This window comes from Borostomias antarcticus (assembly GCF_949987555.1).
Source record: "Borostomias antarcticus genome assembly, chromosome: 1".
NCBI classification, from domain to species: domain Eukaryota; kingdom Metazoa; phylum Chordata; class Actinopteri; order Stomiiformes; family Stomiidae; genus Borostomias; species Borostomias antarcticus.
This window is the reverse complement of record NC_140234.1, coordinates 48,587,619-48,611,968: the sequence shown is the minus strand read 5'-3', so window position 1 is coordinate 48,611,968 and position 24,350 is coordinate 48,587,619. Positions and strand designations below refer to the sequence as shown.

Below are 24,350 nucleotides of genomic sequence, written 5' to 3'. Positions count from 1 at the left end.
TTTCTCTTAACGGAAGTTACACGACTTTTATGTTTAAGGCAAGGCAAGGCAAGTCTATTTATATAGCACATTTCAGCCACAGGGCAATTCAAGGTGCTTTACATGAGACATTAAAAGCATTCAAACAAAATGCAAGACATTATAGACATTTTAAAACAAAAAGCAGGACAAATAAGATACAGGAATAAAAGTTACAGTGCAGTATACAGATAAACAACTCCTCTTAGAAAGCAGTGGCAAAAAGAAAAGTCCTCAGGCTTGTTTTAAAAGAACCAAGAGTTGCAGCAGACCTGCAGTTTTCTGGAAGTTTGTTCCAGATAAATGGAGCATAAAAACTGAACGCTGCTTCTCCATGTTTTGTTTTAAATCTGGGGACAGAAAGCAGACCTGTGCCAGATGACCTGAGAGGTCTGGATGGTTCATAACGTAGCAGCAGATCAGAAATATATTTTGGCCCTAAACCATTCAGGGCTTTGTAAACCAACAGCAGTATTTTAAAGTCAATTCTTTGACAGACAGGAAGCCAGTGTAAGGACCTGGCAGTCTGGCTGTGTGAGGCTATGTGCAGGCCATTAAGATATATCAGATACACACATTAGCCTCTACTGTACTGTGATGCTGCCTGGTCAGACAGAGCAGGTCTGGGTCGAGCGCCCACAGAGCCCAACCAAGATGAACATTACAGAGCCACCAACATTGGTTTCTAGTTTCTCTTAACGGAAGTTACACGACTTTTATGTTTAAGGCAAGGCAAGGCAAGTCTATTTATATAGCACATTTCAGCCACAGGGCAATTCAAGGTGCTTTACATGAGACATTAAAAGCATTCAAACAAAATGCAAGACATTATAGACATTTTAAAACAAAAAGCAGGACAAATAAGATACAGGAATAAAAGTTACAGTGCAGTATACAGATAAACAACTCCTCTTAGAAAGCAGTGGCAAAAAGAAAAGTCCTCAGGCTTGTTTTAAAAGAACCAAGAGTTGCAGCAGACCTGCAGTTTTCTGGAAGTTTGTTCCAGATAAATGGAGCATAAAAACTGAACGCTGCTTCTCCATGTTTTGTTTTAAATCTGGGGACAGAAAGCAGACCTGTGCCAGATGACCTGAGAGGTCTGGATGGTTCATAACGTAGCAGCAGATCAGAAATATATTTTGGCCCTAAACCATTCAGGGCTTTGTAAACCAACAGCAGTATTTTAAAGTCAATTCTTTGACAGACAGGAAGCCAGTGTAAGGACCTGGCAGTCTGGCTGTGTGAGGCTATGTGCAGGCCATTAAGATATATCAGATACACACATTAGCCTCTACTGTACTGTGATGCTGCCTGGTCAGACAGAGCAGGTCTGGGTCGAGCGCCCACAGAGCCCAACCAAGATGAACATTACAGAGCCACCAACATTGGTTTCTAGTTTCTCTTAACGGAAGTTACACGACTTTTATGTTTAAGGCAAGGCAAGGCAAGTCTATTTATATAGCACATTTCAGCCACAGGGCAATTCAAGGTGCTTTACATGAGACATTAAAAGCATTCAAACAAAATGCAAGACATTATAGACATTTTAAAACAAAAAGCAGGACAAATAAGATACAGGAATAAAAGTTACAGTGCAGTATACAGATAAACAACTCCTCTTAGAAAGCAGTGGCAAAAAGAAAAGTCCTCAGGCTTGTTTTAAAAGAACCAAGAGTTGCAGCAGACCTGCAGTTTTCTGGAAGTTTGTTCCAGATAAATGGAGCATAAAAACTGAACGCTGCTTCTCCATGTTTTGTTTTAAATCTGGGGACAGAAAGCAGACCTGTGCCAGATGACCTGAGAGGTCTGGATGGTTCATAACGTAGCAGCAGATCAGAAATATATTTTGGCCCTAAACCATTCAGGGCTTTGTAAACCAACAGCAGTATTTTAAAGTCAATTCTTTGACAGACAGGAAGCCAGTGTAAGGACCTCAGAACTGGAGTGATGTGATCCACTTTCTTAGTCTTAGTGAGGACTCGAGCAGCACTGTTCTAAATCAGCTGCAGCCTGATCGATTTTTTAGAGAGACCTGTAAACACACCGTTACAGTAGTCGAGTCTACTGAAGATAAATGCATGGACAAGTTTTTCCAAATCCTTCTGGGAAATAAATCCTTTGATCCTTGATATATTCTTCAGCTGATAATAGGCTGACTTTGTAATTGACTTAATGTGACTGTTGAAATTCAGGTCTGAGTCCATGACTACACCAAGATTTCTGGCTTCGTTTGTGGTTTTTAGCATTACTGATTGAAGTTGAGCACTGACTTTTAATCGTTCTTCTTTGGCTCCAAAAACAATTACTTCAGTTTTATTTTTGTTTAGTTGGAGAAAGTTCTGGCACATCCAATCATTGATTTGTTGAATGCACTTACTCAGCGCTTGTATGGGATTATAGTCTCCTGGTGATATGGTGATATAAATTTGAGTGTCGTCTGCATAGCTATGGTAACATATTGTTGTTTTCCATAATTTGTTTTTAAGACACAATCCAAAACAGATGGCAAAATACTGGATTGAGTAAACAATACCAAGCACCCACAAATCAGCGTGCAATATAAAACTCCCAAAGTGCCCTTTCTTATTAAAAATGAACATTTTTGGAGAAAAAGCCCATTGATTATACAGCAGGTGTTCAAATTGGAGCTACAGTACACAACGTTTGGGTCACATTTCCTAGAATAAAAGAGGATTTACAAAAGTTGTGGGCGCGAGCTGAGGTGTGTGAAAGTGGAGGGCAAATACTCCTGGTAGTACAATTGCACTCCACCCACCCCACACACACACACACACACACACACACACACACCCACACATGTGGTGAGACCCTCAGAGAGCAGAGGTCGGGGAGACAAGTAGCACGCACTGTAACAAGAAATCAATCTGCTTTACATTGGGCTTAATCGCTCCAATCAATCATTCTAACTCCCCCCTCCCCCCAAACCCTCTGTCATTCGCGGGGTCTGCCACCGGGGAGGGTTACCATGACAACCAGTCCCCTCGTCACAGTGGTGTCACCTGTGTTGGAAGTGTGTGTGTGTGTGTCGGTGTGCTGAATTAAAGAGAGGTGCTCCATATGCAGGTGACCCAACATTTTGAAAATGGACAGGTGGGAACGGCAACGCGACCATGATGGACCCAGCTAAAGACGGCCTGCAAAGTAAATGACTTCTGGTGTTGACTGCATCAGCAGGCGTGTAGCTGCTAGCCTGTAGGTGCTCTCCCCCAGTACACTGAGTTGCCACTGTCCACACTATTACAGCAGACTACAGCACAGAACATGGAGCAAAGCTAGATATCACAAAAGCGGTTGATGCTACAGAGGCCAGTCTTGCATAGCCAGACCTATCTCCACATTTCATTTACGCTGTACCAGTTCTGGAGAAAGGTCTGGCTGAACTCATTACCGTTCGAGGATAGGCGCGCAGGGGGTGTGCTGTATTTCTTTAAACAATCACAATTGTCTTTGGTTGTTGTTTCTCGTAGTGTAGACTGAATCTGATTGGGCCGGGAATCAAATCCGTCGCCACTGATTGGGCAGCAATTAACTAATGACTAGGCTTATCCCCAAAACCTACATCCGCTGAGTCAGACTATTGTGAGGCTAACTGAAGTTGAAGCCATGATAATTAAAATCCTATGTGGGAGTAGGAGATAAAGAGAAAGAGCACAAAACAGAGCACACATCTAGAATGACTGTAGCCAGGCTTAAATGGGCCGGATAAACAGTGTTGCAGCATCTTATTCAGTGAGGAGACATCTCCCTCCCCAGGGTGGTGGAGAGATGATTATGTTCTAGCTGCTTCCTGATCGTCGGCCAATCATGGTTGCCGTGTGCGCGTGTTGCCGGCGGCGACAGGTGGTCCTGTCAAGCAGCAGGTGTCATGAGCAGCCTAACATTCGCTACTGAGGGCGAGCTGTCCATCAGCATCAGCTGTCTCAGCCTAGCCCACTGCTACCGTGTTGTGCTTGTGGGTGTGTGTGTGTGCGTGTGCTTAGGTGCGTGTGGGTGTGTGCAGGTGTGTGTGGGTGCGTGTGTGTATCTATGGGCGTGTGTGTGTAGGTCTGTGTGTGTGTGCGTGTGCGCGTGCATGTGTGTGCGAAAGAGTAAACAGAGGATGATATCTCCTGGGAATCGGGCTCAAAATAGTCTTGGGGGAGGAGGGAGGGAGAGAGGGATGACGAGGAGGGAGGGAGAGAGGGATGATGAGGCAGGAGAAAAGGTACAGTAAAAACAGGTGGGCAACGCTGCTTCCCACCCTCTCCGTTGAACGTTGGCATCAACGATCACGCCGGCCGTTCCGGTGAGAGAGCATACGGTGTGGGTGGAGTGGAGGAGTCTGGAGTGGAGGAGTCTGCAGTGGAGGAGTCTGCAGTGGAGGAGTCTGCAGTGGAGGAGTCTGCAGTGGAGGAGTCTGCAGTGGAGGAGTCTGGAGTGGAGGAGTCTGGAGTGGAGGAGTCTGGAGTGGAGGAGTCTGGAGTGGAGGAGTCTGGAGTGGAGGAGTCGAGTGGAGGAGTCTGGAGTGGAGGAGTCTGGAGTGGAGGAGTCTGGAGTGGAGGAGTCTGGAGTGGAGGAGTCTGGAGTGGAGGAGTCTGGAGTGGAGGAGTCTAGAGTGGAGGAGTCTGGAGTGGAGGAGTCTGGAGTGGAGGAGTCTGGAGTGGAGGAGTCGAGGAGTCTAGAGTGGAGGAGTCTGGAGTGGAGGAGTCTGGAGTGGAGGAGTCTGGAGTGGAGGAGTCTGCAGTGGAGGAGTCTAGAGTGGAGGAGTCTAGAGTGGAGGAGTCTAGAGTGGAGGAGTCTAGAGTGGAGGAGTCTAGAGTGGAGGAGTCTAGAGTGGAGGAGTCTGGAGTGGAGGAGTCTGGAGTGGAGGAGTCTGGAGTGGAGGAGTCTGGAGTGGAGGAGTCTGGAGTGGAGGAGTCTGGAGTGGAGGAGTCTGGAGTGGAGGAGAGTCGAGTGGAGACGAGCGTGGCTTCCAATGAGTGAGGACAACAGCCGCGTTCACGCCTGCTTGTCAATCGCACTCACCTCCACTCTGCAGATGTTTGAACTGCGCATCCAGCCTCTGTGTCCTGCGCTGTGGCCCTGTCCAGCTCATCTGCGCTGTGGCCCTGTCCAGCTCATCTGCGCTGTGGCCCTGTCCAGCTCATCTGCGCTGTGGCCCTGTCCAACTCATCTGCGCTGTGGCCCTGTCCAACTCATCTGCGCTGTGGCCCTGTCCAGCTCATCTGCGCTGTGGCCCTGTCTCTCTTTTTAACAAAACGATTCTAATGTAGAGGCCTGTATTAACTGAAGGACGTCTGGTAGTTCACCCGTGGCAGCGTCTGCCTGTCTGACTCTGCCGCATGGAAACTCAAAATCCATCTTCGACACAAAACAGGAATCAAACGGGACAGGAGGGGATGCATTATTAATCAGAGCAAATTAACAGTGAGTGGGGTTGTTAAATGGACTAGAAAGTACTGGCGAGTCCAGACATTTTTCCGCCCTCGTTTCTCCCATCTCCATCCCTCCTCCCCTGTCGCCTTGCTGACCGGCCGGCCGTCCGTCCTCCCAGCCCTTCCCCTCGGCCTCTGTGCCTCTGCTCTACTCCGTCTTGTGTGTAGTGGTCAGATGCAGGGGCTCAGACAGGTTTACGAGACACTGACGTGGGATATGGATGATTTGAGGTCTGGAGCTCGGTCTGATGTGCTGAACTAGGCGTTCCGGCCCGGGGGCCTGAGGAGGAGGGGGGGCTAGGGAAGGTTCGGGTCAGCGCCGGTCACAGTCGAGTGCCGTCACAGCAGTCGAGCGCTCTACAGCAGCTCGTCAAGTAGGTGTGGAATGCGTGCAGGCTGAGGGGGGGGGCGGTGTTAACAAAACGCCGGCGGTTTACACGCATGTGAGCCAAATGTCAAATAGAGATTTACGCACACACGCCACTTACCGAAGCATTCACACAATCACAACACAACACTCAAGTACAAAGAGAGAGGCAGTAAGCTGCAGAAGAAACGGGGCGCCAGCTAAGGAGAGGGGAGGGGTGTGGTCCTCGCAAGTCAGCGCGTCCGTTCTCATCTCGCTGAGGAGCAACAGGTGAATCTGGGTGAGTTGGTCTCTGACGCACAACCACCCTCCACAGGATACTTCAGATGGCTGCCGCCTCCAGGCGACCCATAAAAAGACAGTGCGTGTGTCTGTTTGCACCAATTTAGGTGTGAGTATGTTCGCTGGTGTGTGTGCGTCTGTGTGTGTGGGTATATCTAAACACGACCCACTTATGTCATTTCCAGAAGACGAGAGCGGTGAAAGGTCCCGCTTGTTTCGAGTTTGCACTCTAATTTACTCTCCTGCGCTCTCTCTCTCTGTCTCCAATCAGTACCTGGCTCCTCTCCTCTCCTCCATCGCCATCCCTCGCTTCGAGCACGGGAAAAGGTGACTGGCGTCAAGAGGTCTGGTGTGAAATACGGGCTTGTTGACCCATATCTCTGCTAATCTAATGGGATTCTGAGGGCCGTGTTATTTGTGCATGACCCAGTTTTATTATTGTGTGTGTGTGCGTGTGTGTGTGTGTTGCACGCACATATAGTACCTATGTGAGAGAGAGAGAGAGAGAGAGAGAGAGGGGGGGGGGGTGGGGGGGGACTCTCTGTACAGGAGAGACAGGGAGGGGGGAGGGAGGGGAGGGCAGGCCTTGGCCATTCTCAAATTGGAAATGTCAGTGTCCAAATTGAAATGTCGACTTTGAGCTGAATCCAATTGCTCAGTGAACCGAAGTGCCAGCCGGAACAGTTCTCCTCCTCTCTCCTCCTCATCCTCCGCCTCCTGCAGAGCTTTATTGCCAGACCGGGCCGAACACGCTGTCTGATGTGTCTGATGGGCCCCAGACAGGAGCAAACGCTCCAGTCAATTTGAGCACTGATCTTTGCGGTGGGCCTCCCCCTTCTCTCCACTCAGGCTCCCAGGATAACCAGGGCCTCTACCAGCACAGATAACACTCACGCTCCACTCACACACAGCAGGCCATACTGATGCTCGGTTCAGGTATGCGCACGCGCACATGCACACGCACACGCACGCACACAGAGACACGCACACACTATGTTGAACATCCACACACGCTCCACTCACACACAGCAGGCCATACTGATGCTCTCACACACACACACTGTTGAACAGCCACACACACTCTAACACATATGCATGCACGCATACACTTGAGCAAATCTACAGTATATGCGCCCACGCACACAAAGGCAGAAACACAAAGGTGCATCCGCACACACTCCAATCCGCCAATAGTACAAGAGAGTGCAAAGAATAGTACATTATAATAGACCGTTTAGCCTCACGGAGCTGAAGTACAGTAATATGCTACTGGCAAGACCGGTACGACACGCAAATCCACCACCGTATAACCCATTCAACACCCTATCAGAGACACACACACGCACCCTCAGTCAGGAGTATCATGACGCTGAAACAACACTACCAAGACACCGTGAGCCAACCCCCCTCTCTACTCTTCCCCCACTCACAACACTAAGCTAAGCTAACAGTTTCCACGCCAAATCCACACTTCCCCATTGTGAAAAGCATGTAAATATTGAAGCTGGGGTTTGTGTGAAACAGTAAGTGAGTGAGTGATGGGGGAATAATGGCGGCAGGAGAGAGAGGGGAGAGAGAGAGAGAGAGAGAGAGAGAGAGAGAGAGAGAGAGAGAGAGAGAGAGGGAAATATCGAAAAAGAGATCAGCCAGCATGAAATAGGGTTCATTTGTGGCGGACGGAAGGTTGTCCAAAACCAAACCAAAGCGTTCTCTTGTTTGGTGTGAATAGGCTTGGCCTGGTAGCCCGGCAGGTGTTGTGTTGTGCCTGCCTGTCGTGTGTGTGTCATCCTGCTACGGGCTACAGAGAACAGCACAACACAATGGGACTCCATGGATAGACCAAGCCAGCTGGCTGGATCCCTTACACCTATTGTTTTGTACTTAAAGGCTTTTCTGGAGACAAACAGTGTAAAAATCGATAAGTCCTGCTGCTCTATGGGCTTAGGATGTCCTATGTCTGGGGGGGGCGGGGTGGACAGAGGGATGGAGGGAGAGATTAAAGTGTCTGTGTGAAGAAGAAGGGATCAGAGAATCGCATTAACACCAAGTGTTAAGGGACCATTCAGAATCAGAGGGGGAAAGTGTTAGGCCACTTATCTATTCTCACTTGGGGGAGGGAGTGTGCGGTGTGTGCGCGCGCACAGGTGGGGGGTGGGTGGGTGGGGGTGGTGGAGAGAAAGAGCTAGAAAAGACACCAAGGATGCCGGCATGAGGGATCGCTCTCCTCCGCGTCTAGTGTCTATCAGAGGAGCAGAGCACGGAGGGGCCACCATTGGGAACAGGGGAGGAGCCGGCGGCGACTCTCTGAGCACGCATACTAATACAGCCCTGGCCAGTTTCCAGCGGGTTACATAGAGATTATGCATCATTACCACGCCGTGCCATACCTCCCCCCCCCCCCTGTGCATTCCTGCACAGCACGGAGCAACACAGAGGAACACTTTCAATATGTCAGCGGAGAGAAGCCTTCTAGAACGCCTGGAGGGGGCAACGGACTAACGAGGGGGCAGAGGAGTAGAAAACATGAGACTGATAAGAGTTCCGCCTCATTAGCCGTGTTACATTAGCCAACTCCAGTTTGCACATATTTACAAGGTTCATTTAGCTCTGGAAAACAGAGAAGAGGGTTAGAGGGGAGATGGAGGGGCTTGGAGGGATGAGGGAGAGAGACAGAGACGGAGAAAAGAGACTTGGAATCAGTTTCTTCACTTTCCGAAGCATCACGTAGCAAATGATGCCTTCATGGAGAAGGGAGAGAGAGGGAGAGAAATCAAGATGCATGTAACATCCTATCCACCCCCCGATTATCCTTGCCATTATATGTGTATATGCATGCATATATATATATATAATGCAAAAAATTGACAGCCATATATAGGGCTATCACACATGAATTAGATCAATATTTCTTCAATATTAAGATATTTCTATATAAAACTGTCAGATTTCCCTAGTCCTACCCCTCTCCCGACAGTAGGCAAGTCATAGGACTAACTAGGTGCCTTGTTTTTTAGTCAGTCACAGTTAAATGCATGAATGTCACATGTTGGAGACACGGTCACCTCCAGAACAGTGGGTGCGTGTGTGCGTGACACAGCAAGACAATGTAGGGCACAATGCATGCATGTAGTGTTGCACTGACACGCACGCAGACGCGCGCGCACACACACACGCATAGCACCAATGTTTAAACCCCCCCCAAACATAGTATGCCCAGATAGGGACAGGGTTCAGACACATGCACAGGGAGTAGACACATATGTACAGACAGAGACACACACACAGAGATGGAGCACACGCACGCGCGCGCACGCACACACGCACGCACGCATGCACGCTATGGGGTGTGATTCGTGCCAGCGTAACAAACACTCAGTGCTTTCGTCGCCTGCATTGCGTGTATAAAGGTACTTTGGCGAGCTGATTAATAGGCGTGCATATACGCACGCGTTACGAGTCGCTCGCATTCTCAGAGGGTGACGTGTAAAAGGTGCCGTGCCACTTTTGCGCACATGCATGTAACGTTTGCACGCTCGTGTTAAGTCAGCGGGCACTAGAAGCTGCGAGCGGGGCTCATTTGTCCATATTGAATAAAAATTAAGAATATTTATTTGCACTCAATCAAATTCCAGGACCCTCCTTGCATAACTTTTCCTAGATATGTGTCGTTTTATCTCCACTATCGCTACATCTTCAAATAAGAGCGCGCACGAACTGGTGCTGACGGTGCTGCAGCGCCCTCTATTGACAAGAAACACGTGTATCTGAACATTTGTTTTAAATTGCGAAGAAAGAGTCATTCAGATATTAGGCTTTATTAAAAACAAGTTGCTTAACATGTGCGAATTCCATTTATTGAGAATGCATTCGCAATGGGCAAGGACGAGATTAGAACCAGCTATGATTTAAAGGCAACTGACCTTACACGTGCGGCCGCTAACACGTCTGCTGCGCTAGCAAGGCACTGGCACGTTTGACACGTCGCTATGCAATTTCTGCACACATTACAAGACGTACGTACGTACGTACGTACGTACATCTATGATTTTACCAAACTGTCATGTGTAGTGTTGGTGTCGCATATGTGAGGTGCATCTAACCTGTAGTGTTGCCGTCACGCACACGATGCGCAATACATGTAAACAACATGTGCACAGCGTCTGCGTTACAGGTAGGCTACGTTACAGCTATGAGACGTCTGTCTCTCCATTGTTTGTCAATGGAAATTATACACGTGTCGTCAACGACATTTTTTGGGTTATCGTCACGAGACGATAACTAATGAATGACTATATCTATTCACATTTTCGTCAACAAATAAAAACTAGACTAAAATGGTTATGGAGGGACGTATGGGAAAAGTTCAAATCAGAATGTCGAGGTTGGGGATGTGCGCAGTTGGATCATGGATGTATTAATAGAACGAGTTGGATGCAACCTACAGGTAGCCTGTGTGTATTTAGCCCTATATATAATATAATAACCTACAGGTAGCCTGTGTGTATTTAGCCTACATTTGAATAGTACCGTTGCTACACCGGCCGGCGGGAAGTCAACTAACAGCATACGACTGCTGCGCTTGAACTGTTCAGTAAATGACCACAGTTCAGAAATGTCTGTCAACGTTCGCACACACCGGGAGAAAGAGGAGAGCAGACATCTGGATAAACTTCATATTTGATGCAAAAGAAAACAAAACCATTTGTAAACCGTGTGGGGTGAAAATGACTGGCAAAAATACAAACTTAAAGCGACATTTGGAGAACAGTCATCCCGAAATTCACGAGAAGGTAAGCACCCCCCCCCATCCCCGGCTAACGTTACTGTATTAGCTAAACCCAAGCTGGTGTGTTTCTGAAATACTTCAAATACAATACAACAGTGTTTCACGTAGGTTTGTGGCGGGGGAGAACTGAAGTGTCTGATCATTGCAACGCTAACGTTAGTGGCTAGCTAATGTTAGGCACAGGTTAGCTAACGTTACACTGTGTAGCAACAAGTGGGGCTAAGCTTGTGGCGGCTGTATCTAGCATTAGCTAGTCTGGGTAAGCTAGCTAAGCAACTGCTGCTGCTGTCTAATGTTATACTGTAGCTAGATGGATAAGACACGAACAGTTAGCTACCTGGCGCCGCCATAGCCCCTCTCCTCCGGTGTGACGTTAGCTAGCCTGTGCCTGATGTTAGCTAGCCTGACTAGCCACCTAGTGCTGACATGATAATGTTATAGCTTGCTATATCAGGCACAAACACAGTTAGCATCAGACTGGGGGAGAGGAATGCTTCATTATGAAACTGTCTGACAGAAGCAGCCACGCTTCTGTCAGTCTGCCCCAGGGCAGCTGTAGCTATGTAGCTTACCACCACCAGTATGACTGTCTGAATGAATACTGGACTCTGTAAAGCGCTTTGGGTTTCATGAAGGGCGCTATATAAATCCAACTTGATTGATTGATTGATTGATTGATTGATTGAACTAAGCCTTGTAAATTTGAGTTGTCTAAATCTATGGTAGATTTTGTCAACTAAAATCGTAATGATATTTAGTCAACTAAAACTAGACTAAAACTAAAACAAGTCAGATGACTAAAATATGACAAACTAAATGGCATTTTAGTCAAAAGACTGACTAAAACAAAATCATAATTTGCTGTCAAAATTAACACTGACACACACACTTCTCCATTTGCAAGACCAGACACTGTGCTTAGAGGCACACTGGGACGGATTCCAGAATTCCACCTCCCCTGGCTCTTGTCCTCGATCATTGCACATGCACACACTGACGCACACACCGACACACAAACACACACAGTAAACACCTGGGGCCTCATTTATCAAAGAGCGTGTAAATTCTGGTGTAAAAGAGGGCGTACGACGAAAACGCGGAAAATGCACAATGTAGCGTACGACGAGAATATTTACACGCTTTTCGGATCTATCAAAAATGTCGTATGCCCTTTTCTGCACGGTAAATCCGAGACGGGCGGGGAAGGGAGCGTACGCGCACGCGCCCCGTGTTCCGCCCCCTCCACGCCCTAATCCAACCATATATGGTCACAACCGTGAGTGGACAAACGTGGTTTCCCGGAAGGAACCGGCTTAAAAAGGTAGCGTGGAGCACCCAGGCGGGACAATGAAACATGGAACGAAGAGCAAAGAAGAGGAACTTTTCGGAGACGGAGGTGCATGTGCTAGTTGGTGAGGTCCACGTGAGGAAGGCAATCCTCTTCGGAAGGTATAAATCGCCTACGTTTGTCTGTTTGCTCCTACAGCTTAGTAGCCTACTTTAGCTACGTGTTGTGCATCTAGGATTGGGCATACACGGACATAGCCTACTGTAACATGTGGCTGCGAGTGAAGCAAACATTCCCAACATCATGTGGCCGGCTATGATTGATTTAGGACCACAAACATGTAACAATAACCCCAGATGATCACTTCATAATGTTGGACCACATTAGACATTGTCCCCCATGGGAGATTAATACTCATCTAAATCACCCGGTAAATCACAGCATTTATTTGACTGCCAACAGAAAAACATATCAAATGAATATGGCTGCACAATGAAATGTTTAATGCATAATCAAGTTCACAGACAAACTCAAAGAAAATGATTGAAATTGTTTCTCCAGACTCTGACGTGGGGTGGGACTCAGGAGTCTGCAGTGGTCCTGGACCTGACGGTCATGCCCCCGCGAGTTGCAACCTCCAGCGCCACGACCTCCAGTGCCTCCACCTTCTTATCAGCTTTGAATATATATCTTGGCAAACATAACACGGGATGATGTACAAGGAGGGGACAGATACCTAGTGAAAGTACTATTGGTTGCTAGTAATAAGACAATAACGAGGGCTTGGTATAAGGTGGAACGCCCAACCAAGGAGCAGTGGCTGGGTGTTGTGGAGGAGATGTATGTTAGGGAGAGGTTCACGCATGCATTGAGGATGCAGGAAGGAAAGTTTGAAGGGAGATGGGTAAAATGGATGGATTATAGAAGGAAGTGTGATGATACCACTAATATTAAAATTGTCATATTTGAGTAAGAAAAAAAAGCTGCATGGATGGATGTACCCATAAGCTGTTATTGTAGGTTTTTATGTTTTATTGTATTGTCGTTGTATGGATGGAAAATGCTAATAAAGATTAAAAGTAAATAAGACAAAGAATATGTATCTTGGCTATGCACACACCAATAAGCCAGCCGTCACGCGCAGCGCCTGCCTCCAGTCTAGCCCTACCCTGCTGTGCGCCAGGATGAATGAGTCATGCGTGGAGCCAGGCCACCGTGCCACTACACTTGTGATGAGCATGTCGGCGTCACATATGATTTGGGTATTTCTAGTGTGCACATTTTAGCGATTCACATAGACGTATTCATTCATTGATGGTGCACTTATGTGGGTGCAGTCGCCATCGCCGTCACCTCTTTGGAGTTCTATCTCGGCTAGTAGGCCGAGTAGCGCCGGATTCATTTAGGCTCGCATTACGCACAGGAGGACTGTCATTTATATGCTTACCAAAGAGCAAACAGGTCCACATGATCACATATTAATGACAATCTAATTGGTCAATTATTGCCGTTTGATGGAGTGCCTGCATTAGGTGTGTGACATATAGCGCGGAAAGGTTTGGGACAGCGCATAGGTTCCGTTTTGGGGAACAAATCCATATCGGAGCATGAATGAGCCGGTTAGAGGACACGTCTAATCTTGCATTGCGATATATGTTTGTGCTGAATTGGCCTAGTAGCCTACATGATTGTGCGTTCATGAACTGTCGCTCTTATTCTCTCCGTCAAACATAGTAATTCACCGACGCACCACCTGCGTCGCCAGTTCCCCCTGTGTTCAAGAAGGGCGTAGAACACCGTGTAAATCGGTACGCCAACTGGAGAGGTGTCCTACAAAAGCGCGGAGAAAGGCGACTAAATTTTCGCCCTTACGGCTTGATAAATCGCAATGTGGGGGGGGCAAATGGCGTACGCCTGAACTCGCGAAAAAGACCGTGTAAAAGAAGGCGTACCTCAATGATAAATGAGGCCCCTGGGATGCAGCCAAGGACATTGCCCCCAAATCGTCTGAACACCAAACGCCCTCGCCTGGTTGGGTCTTTGTATGACGTGCACAGTTGAGGAGAGATCAGGTGAGCAGAGGCGGCAATGTTACACAATACTGGTGAGTACAGGATGTGATGGCTCCAAAAATTCCAAGAAAAGATATCTGGACATTTATGGTGGAAAAATGAAGAAAAAAAAAGGGAGTCAAAGAGATGTGTGTGTGGGTGGGGGTGAGAGAGAGTACTGAGTTGTGTAGGTACGGTTGAGGGTGAAGAGAGAGTGTGAAAGAGAGATAGATTTAAAAACAAGCACAAATTCGCAATAGCTGCAATCACATATGTGCATGTGCAGCCAGACCCAATTTTTGTGGACCAACCAACCAACTAATTAACTGATCAACTAACCAACTGACCCAGTGAGCTATAGAGCTGCTAGTCACAGATAGAGAGAAAACTGACCCAGTGAGCTATAGAGCTGCTGGTCACAGATTAAGAGAAAAGCGAGAGAGATGAGTTTATGGTCAAAACTTTAGCATAAAGTGACTTTATAATGCCACAAATCACAGCATTTTTAACAAAACGACTTGTCCTTGTTACGCTTGATGGGGAGAATTAGGCTACCCAGGAATACACGTGCGATCGGGACTGAATCCAGTCAAGCGTTCATGAGAAGATGAGTTAGCGCTATTAGTATTAGTTTCTCAATTTGCCAAAATGGTAAAATTTCTAATGCCCCGTTTTTTTCCGCTATATCAGCATATGCTTTGACATGATACAGCATGGTAGTAGGCTACCCATGCTCACTCAGTTTCAAATCCCTACATTAGTTGTAAAAGGATATAAGCACTTGAAAATGTTATCCCCATTTTTGTGTTGGCTGTAAGCCGACACACCAAGAAGAGGGAATCCTATTTGTCTGTCCTTCCCTGTTGTCGTTGTTGACCTGCAGTTCTATGTTGCTACCACAAGAGGCAGTGGTCCCAGAACATCAAAACAAAAAGACTCCACAGATTTCCCAGGTCAGCGGTGGCCGAGTGGATAGTGCACTGTTTATATTATACCTCCATGTGCGCTGCATATCACCGCGAAGGTTGTGAGTTCAATCCTTGGTGTGGACATACCAAGGTACCATGACATATTTTGTCACTGGATGTTATAGAAGTTATGTAACGAGCATGGGTCATATTTGTTTATTATAGACCCTTTTACAGCCTAGTCAGCACAAGTATGCGTGCGCATTCTTGAAACAGTAGCAGAGGAAGACAGAAGAAATCGGCATTAAGCAGCATACGGACTGGACTGAGGACATCATCAAAAAAGCCCGCGTTTGCGGTGCCCTATTTTATATCGGGTAAGTTATTTTGACTACCTGGTTTCACGAATGTCTGGTTGAAATGTAGCCCTTCTCAGTCCCGTTGTCGCATTCCGCTCGCTCATGCCAGACAAGTCCTTTGCTGGTCCATTCACTTTGCCGTCAAAATAAATCGGTGTCGGCCTAGTTAGGAGAGGCGCTCATATGTGGTCAGATAAGTGTCAGATAAACATGAAACTTCACTTACCTAAGCAAAAGTGTCTATTTTAACAAATGCTGGGTTGAAGCTTCAAAGCACTGCCACCACCACAGAAGACTCTCTGAAAAATAATTTCACTCGGACAAAACGTGTCTAAATTAGTTATTTATTGGTAGCGCCAAGGCTTCAAAACCCAGCATTTGCAATAAATAGACCCGTTTGCTTAGGTAAGTGAAGTTTCATGTTTATCTGACAGCAAGCAACGTCAGCTGACTGGGACTGTCTCGTGAGTAGAATAACCAGTGTTGTGAAATACATTTGGCGAGTTGATATGTTGCACAGCAATCGAGCAGGACAATTCAGTCAGCTTGCCCAGCTGGTGTGGTTATAGGCTCATTCCTATGGGATAGCTTAGTAGTTTGTGATTTAGCAATGGGTTGACTAATCACTAGATCAATATTTTCAGTTGGGGATAGGACTACAACACCACCTGTGCTGTGGCACCAGGAATCTGCTCTGACCACTGTTTTTATTCACCACCATATCATGTTATTATGCAGATTAAATGTACTGTATGTCTATGCGACACAAAAAAGGCTTTATATAAATGTTATTTTTGGCCAATATTTTAATGCACTATCTCCCTTCTGTTCTGTTGCAGCTTTGATGCTAGGATGCCTGGTGTGGTTGAGGCCAGAGAACACCATGATGCAACACCAGTCAGGTGTCCGCTGCTGTACAACGCTGATGTCCAGTCCCCCCAAAGATGGTCTTCAGGTGCAAGCCCCACCCAGACAGGACATGGCCAGACAGCAGTATCTGATCATGGATGGCTGTGACTGTGTCCATGATACAGGCAGTGCAATTACATAACATGTCAAGTATACTGTACAGTAGTGCAGAGTAAGTTCTCTATTGTATTGACAAGGTGTTCAATTGCTCAAGTGTTGTGAAGTGTTGGTTCGAGTGTACAGTGGTTCAGAGTCAGTTGTTTATAGTACTCTGGTTGTACTATACATAGGCCTTCAATAATTATAACAATGGCACACATGCCACCCCCTGGACCAACAAGTGAACACGTGACACCTTGCACCTTGTCTATACAATACACAACTGACTACGCACCACGGTACACTCGAACACTCGAACCAACACCTGACAACACTTGAGCAATTGAACACCTTGTCTATACAATAGACAACTGACTCTGTACTACTGTATACATGTGCATTACATGCCTCTCTTACAAAGATGGTCACAACCACAACATGTCCTGAGAGCACATGCAAAATAACAACTTATGGCTAGTTTAAGTCTGTATGTTTAATAAAGCATTTAGGAAAAGTTTCAATCAAGACTTGAGTATTACCTATTCTGTTGAGTACTATGTTTACAATTGTTCATTCATGATATTACAATTGACCTTTCAAGTCTGCTTACACTTAGGTTACTTAGCTAAGAACCATTTTAATTACAATTTACTTCTAAGGGCAAATACTTTACTTTCATATCTTCATATCAGTATAATATCAAGATCCTAGTAGATGTCTAAATAACCCACTGTGTCCTGGGTCTACTTATTCACCACCTAAAGGGAAGTGCAAAACAGCAAGTCATGACCTTTATCCAGAAACAGAAGTTGAACCCATTGCAGCAAAATAGCTAACATTACAGGAATCATCAGTGTAACTGCTTTAGCCACTGACCGCTACCATTAATGTTAAGGAAGCTGCTGCTAGTTGTTGTGAGCCCATGAGCTTACTGGCTATCCTGCTCTCATTGTGCTGGATTAGCATTGGAAGCATTGGAACTGATGTGTCCAGGTGACAAGACCCATCTTTATTTATCGGACATTACCGTCCTACCAGTCCCGCACAGAAACAAGCTTGACCTGGCCTGGTTCTTAAATGCCAATTTCTCTGCCATCTTGGATTTGATCTCTGTAGCTGTCAACACTCTATAGGGAGACATGTACCATACATGTACAGGTGAAATTTAGGGTTAATAAACACACACGCGTCCTGTGTAGACATGTAACCGTGTCTAGCGCCCAGAATGTCTAGTGCCCAGCACCAAGCCTCTGTCTATGTCTCTGTCAGTCAAGAGACATTGGCCAAGCCTGTGTCCTGTCACTCAGTCTGCAGCAGGTCCACCCACCCTTGTTCGTTCTGCAGCGTCCTCTCTCTAGCAGTATATTACAGCATCGCTCCATCTTAAGGCTGCTTTACGTTACACTTGTCTCCGTCAGCCTGCATTCACTAATACACCCTAGTCTAGTACATGCAGTTCCATACAAATGGTGGTCAGTCTCTCTCCACATGCGCACACTCATACACTCTCAATCAGTCATTCTATTGTTTTTCCTCTGTCATGTACATACAAGCACATACCTCTACTACGCTATCGCGTCCAAGAAACAATAACAAGACACACCCGCTAACTAGGGATTTAATCTAAAATGTATTTCCTCTAACCTTCATCCTTCCATCTCACTCCCTCCCCATCTCTGATAATAACCAGGCATAATATGAGATTATATTCTTTAGTTATATACAACCTTGGCTATGACATTTTCAGCACAATATATTGTGTTGAGGAAGCAAAGGTTGTGTATTTAAGTGCTGATGACCTGAGCCCCAACGACACAGGCCTGGTTATGACCAGAGAGAGAGAGGGAGGGAGGGAGGCAGATGAAAGCTGAAAGAAAAGACGCTTAGATTTAATCGTCGGGTAGGTCTCGTTTCTCGAACGCGATAGCCCGGTAGAGATAATGTGTGCTAATATATACATACATGCACATACACACGCGCTACAATGACATTCGATTTGGAGCGAGGTCCAGTGTGTGTGTACGTGTGGGGGGGAAGGGGGGGGGGGGGGGGGGGCATATGAGTCGCAAGCATTTTATAGGATGCATAGTCATTGCCCAACATCCTGGGGGAGTGTGTGTATGCGTAGATGCACAAAATACACAGCAGAGCACCTGAGGACATCAGTCAGGAAATAGAGCAGGGGGTGGGGGGGGGGTACAGAGATAGAGAGCAGGGGAGAGAGAGAGGTATAGAGAGAGAGAGAGGGATAGAGAGAGAGAGAGATAGAGAGAGAGAGGGGCGGGTGATGACTAGGGGGGGGCAGGTTTAGGACAGGATGACGGCTTCATGAGGGGATAGTAGATATAAATAGGGTGAGAGAGATATCAGGGAGAGAGAGAGGGATGAAGAGAGAGGGACAGAGAGAAAGAGGGATAGAAAGAGATAGAGAGGGAGAGAGAGAGAGGGGGCACAACGTGTCAATTAGCAGGGATAGAGAGAGAGAGAGCAGGGGGGATAGAGAGAGAGAGAGAGAAAAGGGGGGAAAGGGTGGCCATCGGGAGTTTTCCCGGTGGACTGGCGTGCTAACTGGCCTAGAAGAACCCCGCCCAAAAAATAAAAATGATCAGTCAGCACCCCCCCCACCCCCGGCAACAACTCACCGACAATTTATGATTTATAATCGGAAAGCGAGAAGGTCGCTCGTTTTAAGTTTACAAAACGATTGCCGATCGCCGATCGAAGACCACTGGTCAGACCCCGGCTTTCAAAGAGGGGCCTGACTGGGGCTACATTTCCCGGCCTGAATTATGAGCCCGGCCCCCTGGGCACAGACAAGATGGGACACGACGCGTCTGTCCGTCCGTGAGCAGTGCGGTGCGCGGTGGTACTTACGATCCAGGCCGTTGACGTAGCGGATGGACACCTCGCAGTGGCCCCACACGGCGCTGACGATGGGGTACAGCTTCCTGCCCTTCAGCCCCCGGAAGGCCACGCCCAGGTACTGACCGTCCACCATGAAGCTCAGCGTGCCTTCGTCCATGTCCAGCACCACCAGCAGCGCGTCCGGCAGCACGAACGACTCGTCCGCCTCCAGGAAGCACGGGTAGGTGGGCGCCGAGGCGGACGCCGGGCGGTTCTTCCCGTCGTGGTAGAGGCGGTTCCGGCCCAGGTCCCAGCCCCACGACTCGGCGTCCGAGCCCACGAGCGCCGTGTAGCCCACCGAGTGCAGCCCCGCCTCAGCCGTGGCCACGCCCACCACGGCGTGCGTACCCCGCTGCCGCGCCGGCCAGTGGATGCGCCAGACGTGGAGGCCGCGCGTGTAGCCCACGTGGCCGCGGATGCAGTCCGTGCTCTGGGCCACGGGGTGGCGGTGGAAGGTCAGCTTGTCCTCCTCCTTGACGAAGACGTTGAGCGAGCGGTCCTCGGGGTTCCAGGCGTGCCGCAGCTGCATCTCGGAGCTGGCCGCGGGCATGTCCAGGAGCAGGTCGAGGCGCGGGGGGCGGCAGAAGTCGGGGCCGCGCAGCTCGCGGCGCACCGGCCGGTAGGAGGGCTCGCCGCGCGCGTCCACCGACTTGATGCTGCCCGAGATCTTTTGACCCATCTCTGGAAACGGGGTGTGGGGAGGGGGAGGGGGATGGGGGGGGGTGGGGGAGGGTGGAGCGAGGGTGGTGATGGGGGCGGGGCTTCCCGACGTTACCTCATGTGCTCCGTGGCCAGAAGGTGCCGGGTGGAGGGGGCGGTCTCACACACACGCCGGCGCCTCGGTCAGGGGAGCCCAGCACCTGGAGCAGGGAGAGAGGAGGGCAGAGCGTTAACCATCTGAGCAGTCGACCTGACGGACGCCACACAGACAGGCAGAGGCGGGCTTCCTCATCCAAGAGGACTCGCATGTTCAGTAAGTTAGGCCTGACAGTATTCAGCGGCTGTATATGTATATGTGTATGTATGTGTGTGTGTGTGTGTGTATATATATAGGGGCGGCTGTGGCTCAGGAATAGGGCGGGGCGGTGATCGTAGGGTCGGCGGTTTGAATCCCGCCTCCTCCTGTCCACATGTCGAATTGTCTTTGGGCAAGACAACTCCAAATTGAGCAGGCTAGCACCTAGCATGGCAGCTGCCACCATTGGTGTGTGAATGTGTGCGTGGAGAGGCCTTTGTAAAGTGCTTTGGATAAATGTGCAATGAGTAAATTTACCATTTACTTACAGCGATTGAACGTTTTCTGTGCTTCTTGAGCCCTGCATCAGTTAGTAGTAAGTTTTTGAGTGGATTGCGCCAATCTCTTATGTTAGGCTCAGCCGATGACATCTCAAGTGTGGATGTCAAGGACAGCGCAATTAACTAGTCCTCATCACAATGTAGTCCTTCCTACCTTTCTCTCTCTCACTGCAAACACCATTAAACAGAGTCCTGAACACTTCATCTAGCGGAGGGCAGTGCACTCTCGAACACTTCATCTAGCGGAGGGCAGTGCACTCTCTTCTCCAAGAACTAATGACCAACCTTCGGTGGCACGGCACACAATGCAGTCACAACGTTAGAGCCTTCCCTTCCTCACAAACAACTCAGTATGAGATTATATTTGGTGCTTAGAGAGCACAGAAATCCGCCCTGAGAGAGAGAGAGAGAGAGAGAGAGAGAGAGAGAGAGAGAGAGAGAGAGAGAGAGAGAGAACTATGTAGTAGCCTGAGGCAGCCTTTGCAGCAGCCAACTGTTCTGGAGGAGGGGAAGAAAGGGAGAGGATTAACTACTCCTCTGACTCAAAGATGTGAAGACGTTCATCTGCCTCCAAGTACACCAGCCTCTCAAGGGTGAGTGTGTATGTGTGTGTGTGTGTCCAGACGCAAGTGCTTTCAAACAAACTTTGCACAGAAAAAAGGAGACTGCACCAGCTCACAAATGTGGTCTCTGTCTCTTGCCACCACACATTTACACACTCATCACCCCCCCCCAAACAGAAGCCCCTGGTCATGTAACACCCCATGCAATAAATGTAGTAACACGCACGCACACACACGCGCGATGAAAAGTCAAAATCACTGTATTCTGGTTGTGAATTCAAATACTGCATTCCTTGGAGCCTTCATCCTCCACTTCCTGTACCAGGACTGGCAGGACTTCAGCCTCCTTATCAATCTTCTCTCTACACGATCATGCCCAACGAAAGAAAAACTAATTTCCAAAGAACTTTGGAAATAACAGTTACCATACGTAACCTGGACCCACGATACAATGTCTTTTGTAATATGTTCTGCCTACATTTCCCATAAACCCATTCCCCCGTGTGCGTGGTTTTCCAGTCCAGCCGATCCAAATCTCTTGTTCCCGTAACAGCAGCTCAGCTCCCCTCTCCCCGTCTTCGAGGGAAAGGCACAGTTCGGCTCTTCCAGTGAACAGGGGAGGGGAGTACACACGGATTGGCTATCACCCAGTGGTGTGTGTGTGTGTGTGTGTGTGTGTGTGTGTGTGTACAAAAAGGGGTGAGAGGTAATCCCCTGTACCCAAACAAAAGCTGGGAGGGGTACAAATGAAGCATGGGACAGTCACACAGGCTGGGGGAAAGAACGGGAGAGAGAGAGACAGAGAGGAGAGATGGGAGAGAGACACGGAGACAGAGAGGAGGGAGGGAGAGAGACACAGAGACAGAGAGGAGGGAGGGAGAGAGAGACAGAGGAGGGAGGGAGAGAGGAGAGATGGGAGAGGAGGAGAGGGGCCAGCTGTTGCTTTAACGCCCGCATAAAACAGAGACTAACTAACGTCTGTAGGCGTTTGTGTGAGCGTGCTTGAGTGTGTGTGTGCGTGCGTGCGTGGGTGCATGTCTGCATGAGTAGTAGATCAAACCTCAGGCCTCATTTATGAAGTGTTGCCTCATGGCTCCCAATACAGAACGTTCATCATGTACGTATTAATATAATTAGAAGTTTCTATTTAAATGATGCATGGAGCCCATTTGTGCAGGAATGAAGGGGGCTATTTATCCCACAGCATAATCATATACAGAGACTTGGGTGTGGGTGTGTGTGTGGGTGTGTGTGTGTGTGGGTGTGTGTGTGTACGCACACCGTGTGTGTGGAGAGAAAAACAAACACCTAGCATACAAAAACACGCAAGGCCCTAATGGCTTCCTTGCTGACTGAAGTGGCCGATGTTTGTTAATGAGCGGAGTGTGCCTATGGGCTGAGACGCATCGTCAGATCCCCCTCGGGGGCCGACAATTAGATGACAAACGACGGCGGCGGAAAAGACAGGGCGGGTGGCGGGGGGGGGGGGCGAGGGAATCGATAGCGCGTGAACGTGCCACATGGAATAAGAGTGTCCATTACTCTCCTGCTGATGTCCCTGACATGCCAGGAGGGCTTCATACTCAACAGTGAAACACACACACACACACACACACACACACACGGAATAAGTATGCACTGTGTTTACCCCTAGTGGGTTTTTTAGTACAAATATAATCTATAATATATATGTTTACAGTCAGGTCCATTCTGTGTATAGGCTGAGATGGGGAAGCGACAGTAAGGACTGGAGTGATGAGAGGATGAGTGGAGGAGAGGAATGGGGTGAGCCAGGGAGGGGGGAGGAGGAGGAGGGGACTAGGAGAGGTGTGGAGTGATGAGAGGATGAGTGGAGGAGAGGAATGGGGTGAGCCAGGGAGGGGGGAGGAGGAGGAGGGGACTAGGAGAGGTGTGGAGTGTATGTGAAAGGAGAGGAAGTTGCAGGAGGAAGGTGCCGAGTGACGGAGAGATGACCCAAAAGGAAAGAGAAGGAAGAGAGGCAGAGAGAGAGCAAAGAGAGGCAGAGAGAGAGCAAAGAGAGGCAGAGAGAGCGCAAAGAGAGGCAGAGAGAGCAAGAAAGAGAGATGGAAGAGGAGAGATGGAAAGAGATACGAAGAGAAAGCAAAAGAGAGAGAGAGAGAGAGAGAGAGAGAGAGAGAGAATGAGGATGACAGATAGCAGATGAGATCAAAGAAGTCAAGTGATCACAAAGTGAAGATGAAATCTTTTTATAGCCAAAGGCGGCAGACAGAATGAACCCACCGGCGGGGTGTTCCAGGAAGCCTGAACCTCCAAGCCTGAGTTCAATTAAGTGGATGGTTTCCTAAACAGCGCTTCCTGGAACCCCCCTCTGAACATATCCAGCAGCCGGCCCGGTTGTTAGGGGGGGAGCCTGCAATACAAGGAGGGCCAGTGATCACTCACTCACACTCTCACACACACTCTCTCTCTCTCTCTCTCTCACGCACGCACGCACGCACGCACGCACGCACACACTATGCAACGGCCGAACATCGGCATCGATGTTGGCCTTGTTGACTGCCATCGGCCCATCTGCAAATAAAATGACATTCACCGATGGTAATGGGCGATGTTATGTCGCAACAATTACGTCTTTTTTTGTTGCAAAATGTAGCCTACCCAGCTGCAGATTCGGAGAAGATCCGTGACGTAACGCCGCAAACGCACGTGTAGTTTGCTTTCAAATTAAAGTGAAATAAAAATTGGCATTTTGGAACCAAACACTTTCACACAAACAATTTCTTTGTTTCCCTGGCACAAAATGGAATAAAAATTTCATAAAATAAACAAAACATTGGCCATCAGCATTGGCCGGATTGTTATTTTAAACATCGGCATCGGCCCAGAATTTTGCAATCGGTGCATCCCACACACACACAACACACACACACACACAACACACACACCACACACAACACCTCAAAACGGAAACAGCAGACAAACTCAGACCAGTGAAGAGGGACACACTGCATCGCATGGGATATTCAAGTGGCAATGACAAAACCAGCTGGCTGTCTCACACACAAGATGAACAAGTAAAAAACAAAGATGCCATGTTCTACTA

At 48.3% G+C, this 24,350-nt stretch overlaps 1 protein-coding gene across 1 annotated transcript in view; it reads right to left on the bottom strand.

Annotated features, from left to right (window-relative positions):
* Positions 1-24,350, bottom strand: part of LOC311311118 (SPRY domain-containing SOCS box protein 4-like) — a 46,329-nt gene that overhangs the window by 2,312 nt on the left and 19,667 nt on the right. Inside the window, exon 3 of the mRNA XM_084440763.1 lies at positions 19,377-20,266. Coding sequence (XP_084296889.1) covers positions 19,377-20,085 — 709 coding nt within the window. The 5' untranslated portion in view covers positions 20,086-20,266. The remainder of the gene's footprint in view (positions 1-19,376; positions 20,267-24,350) is intronic.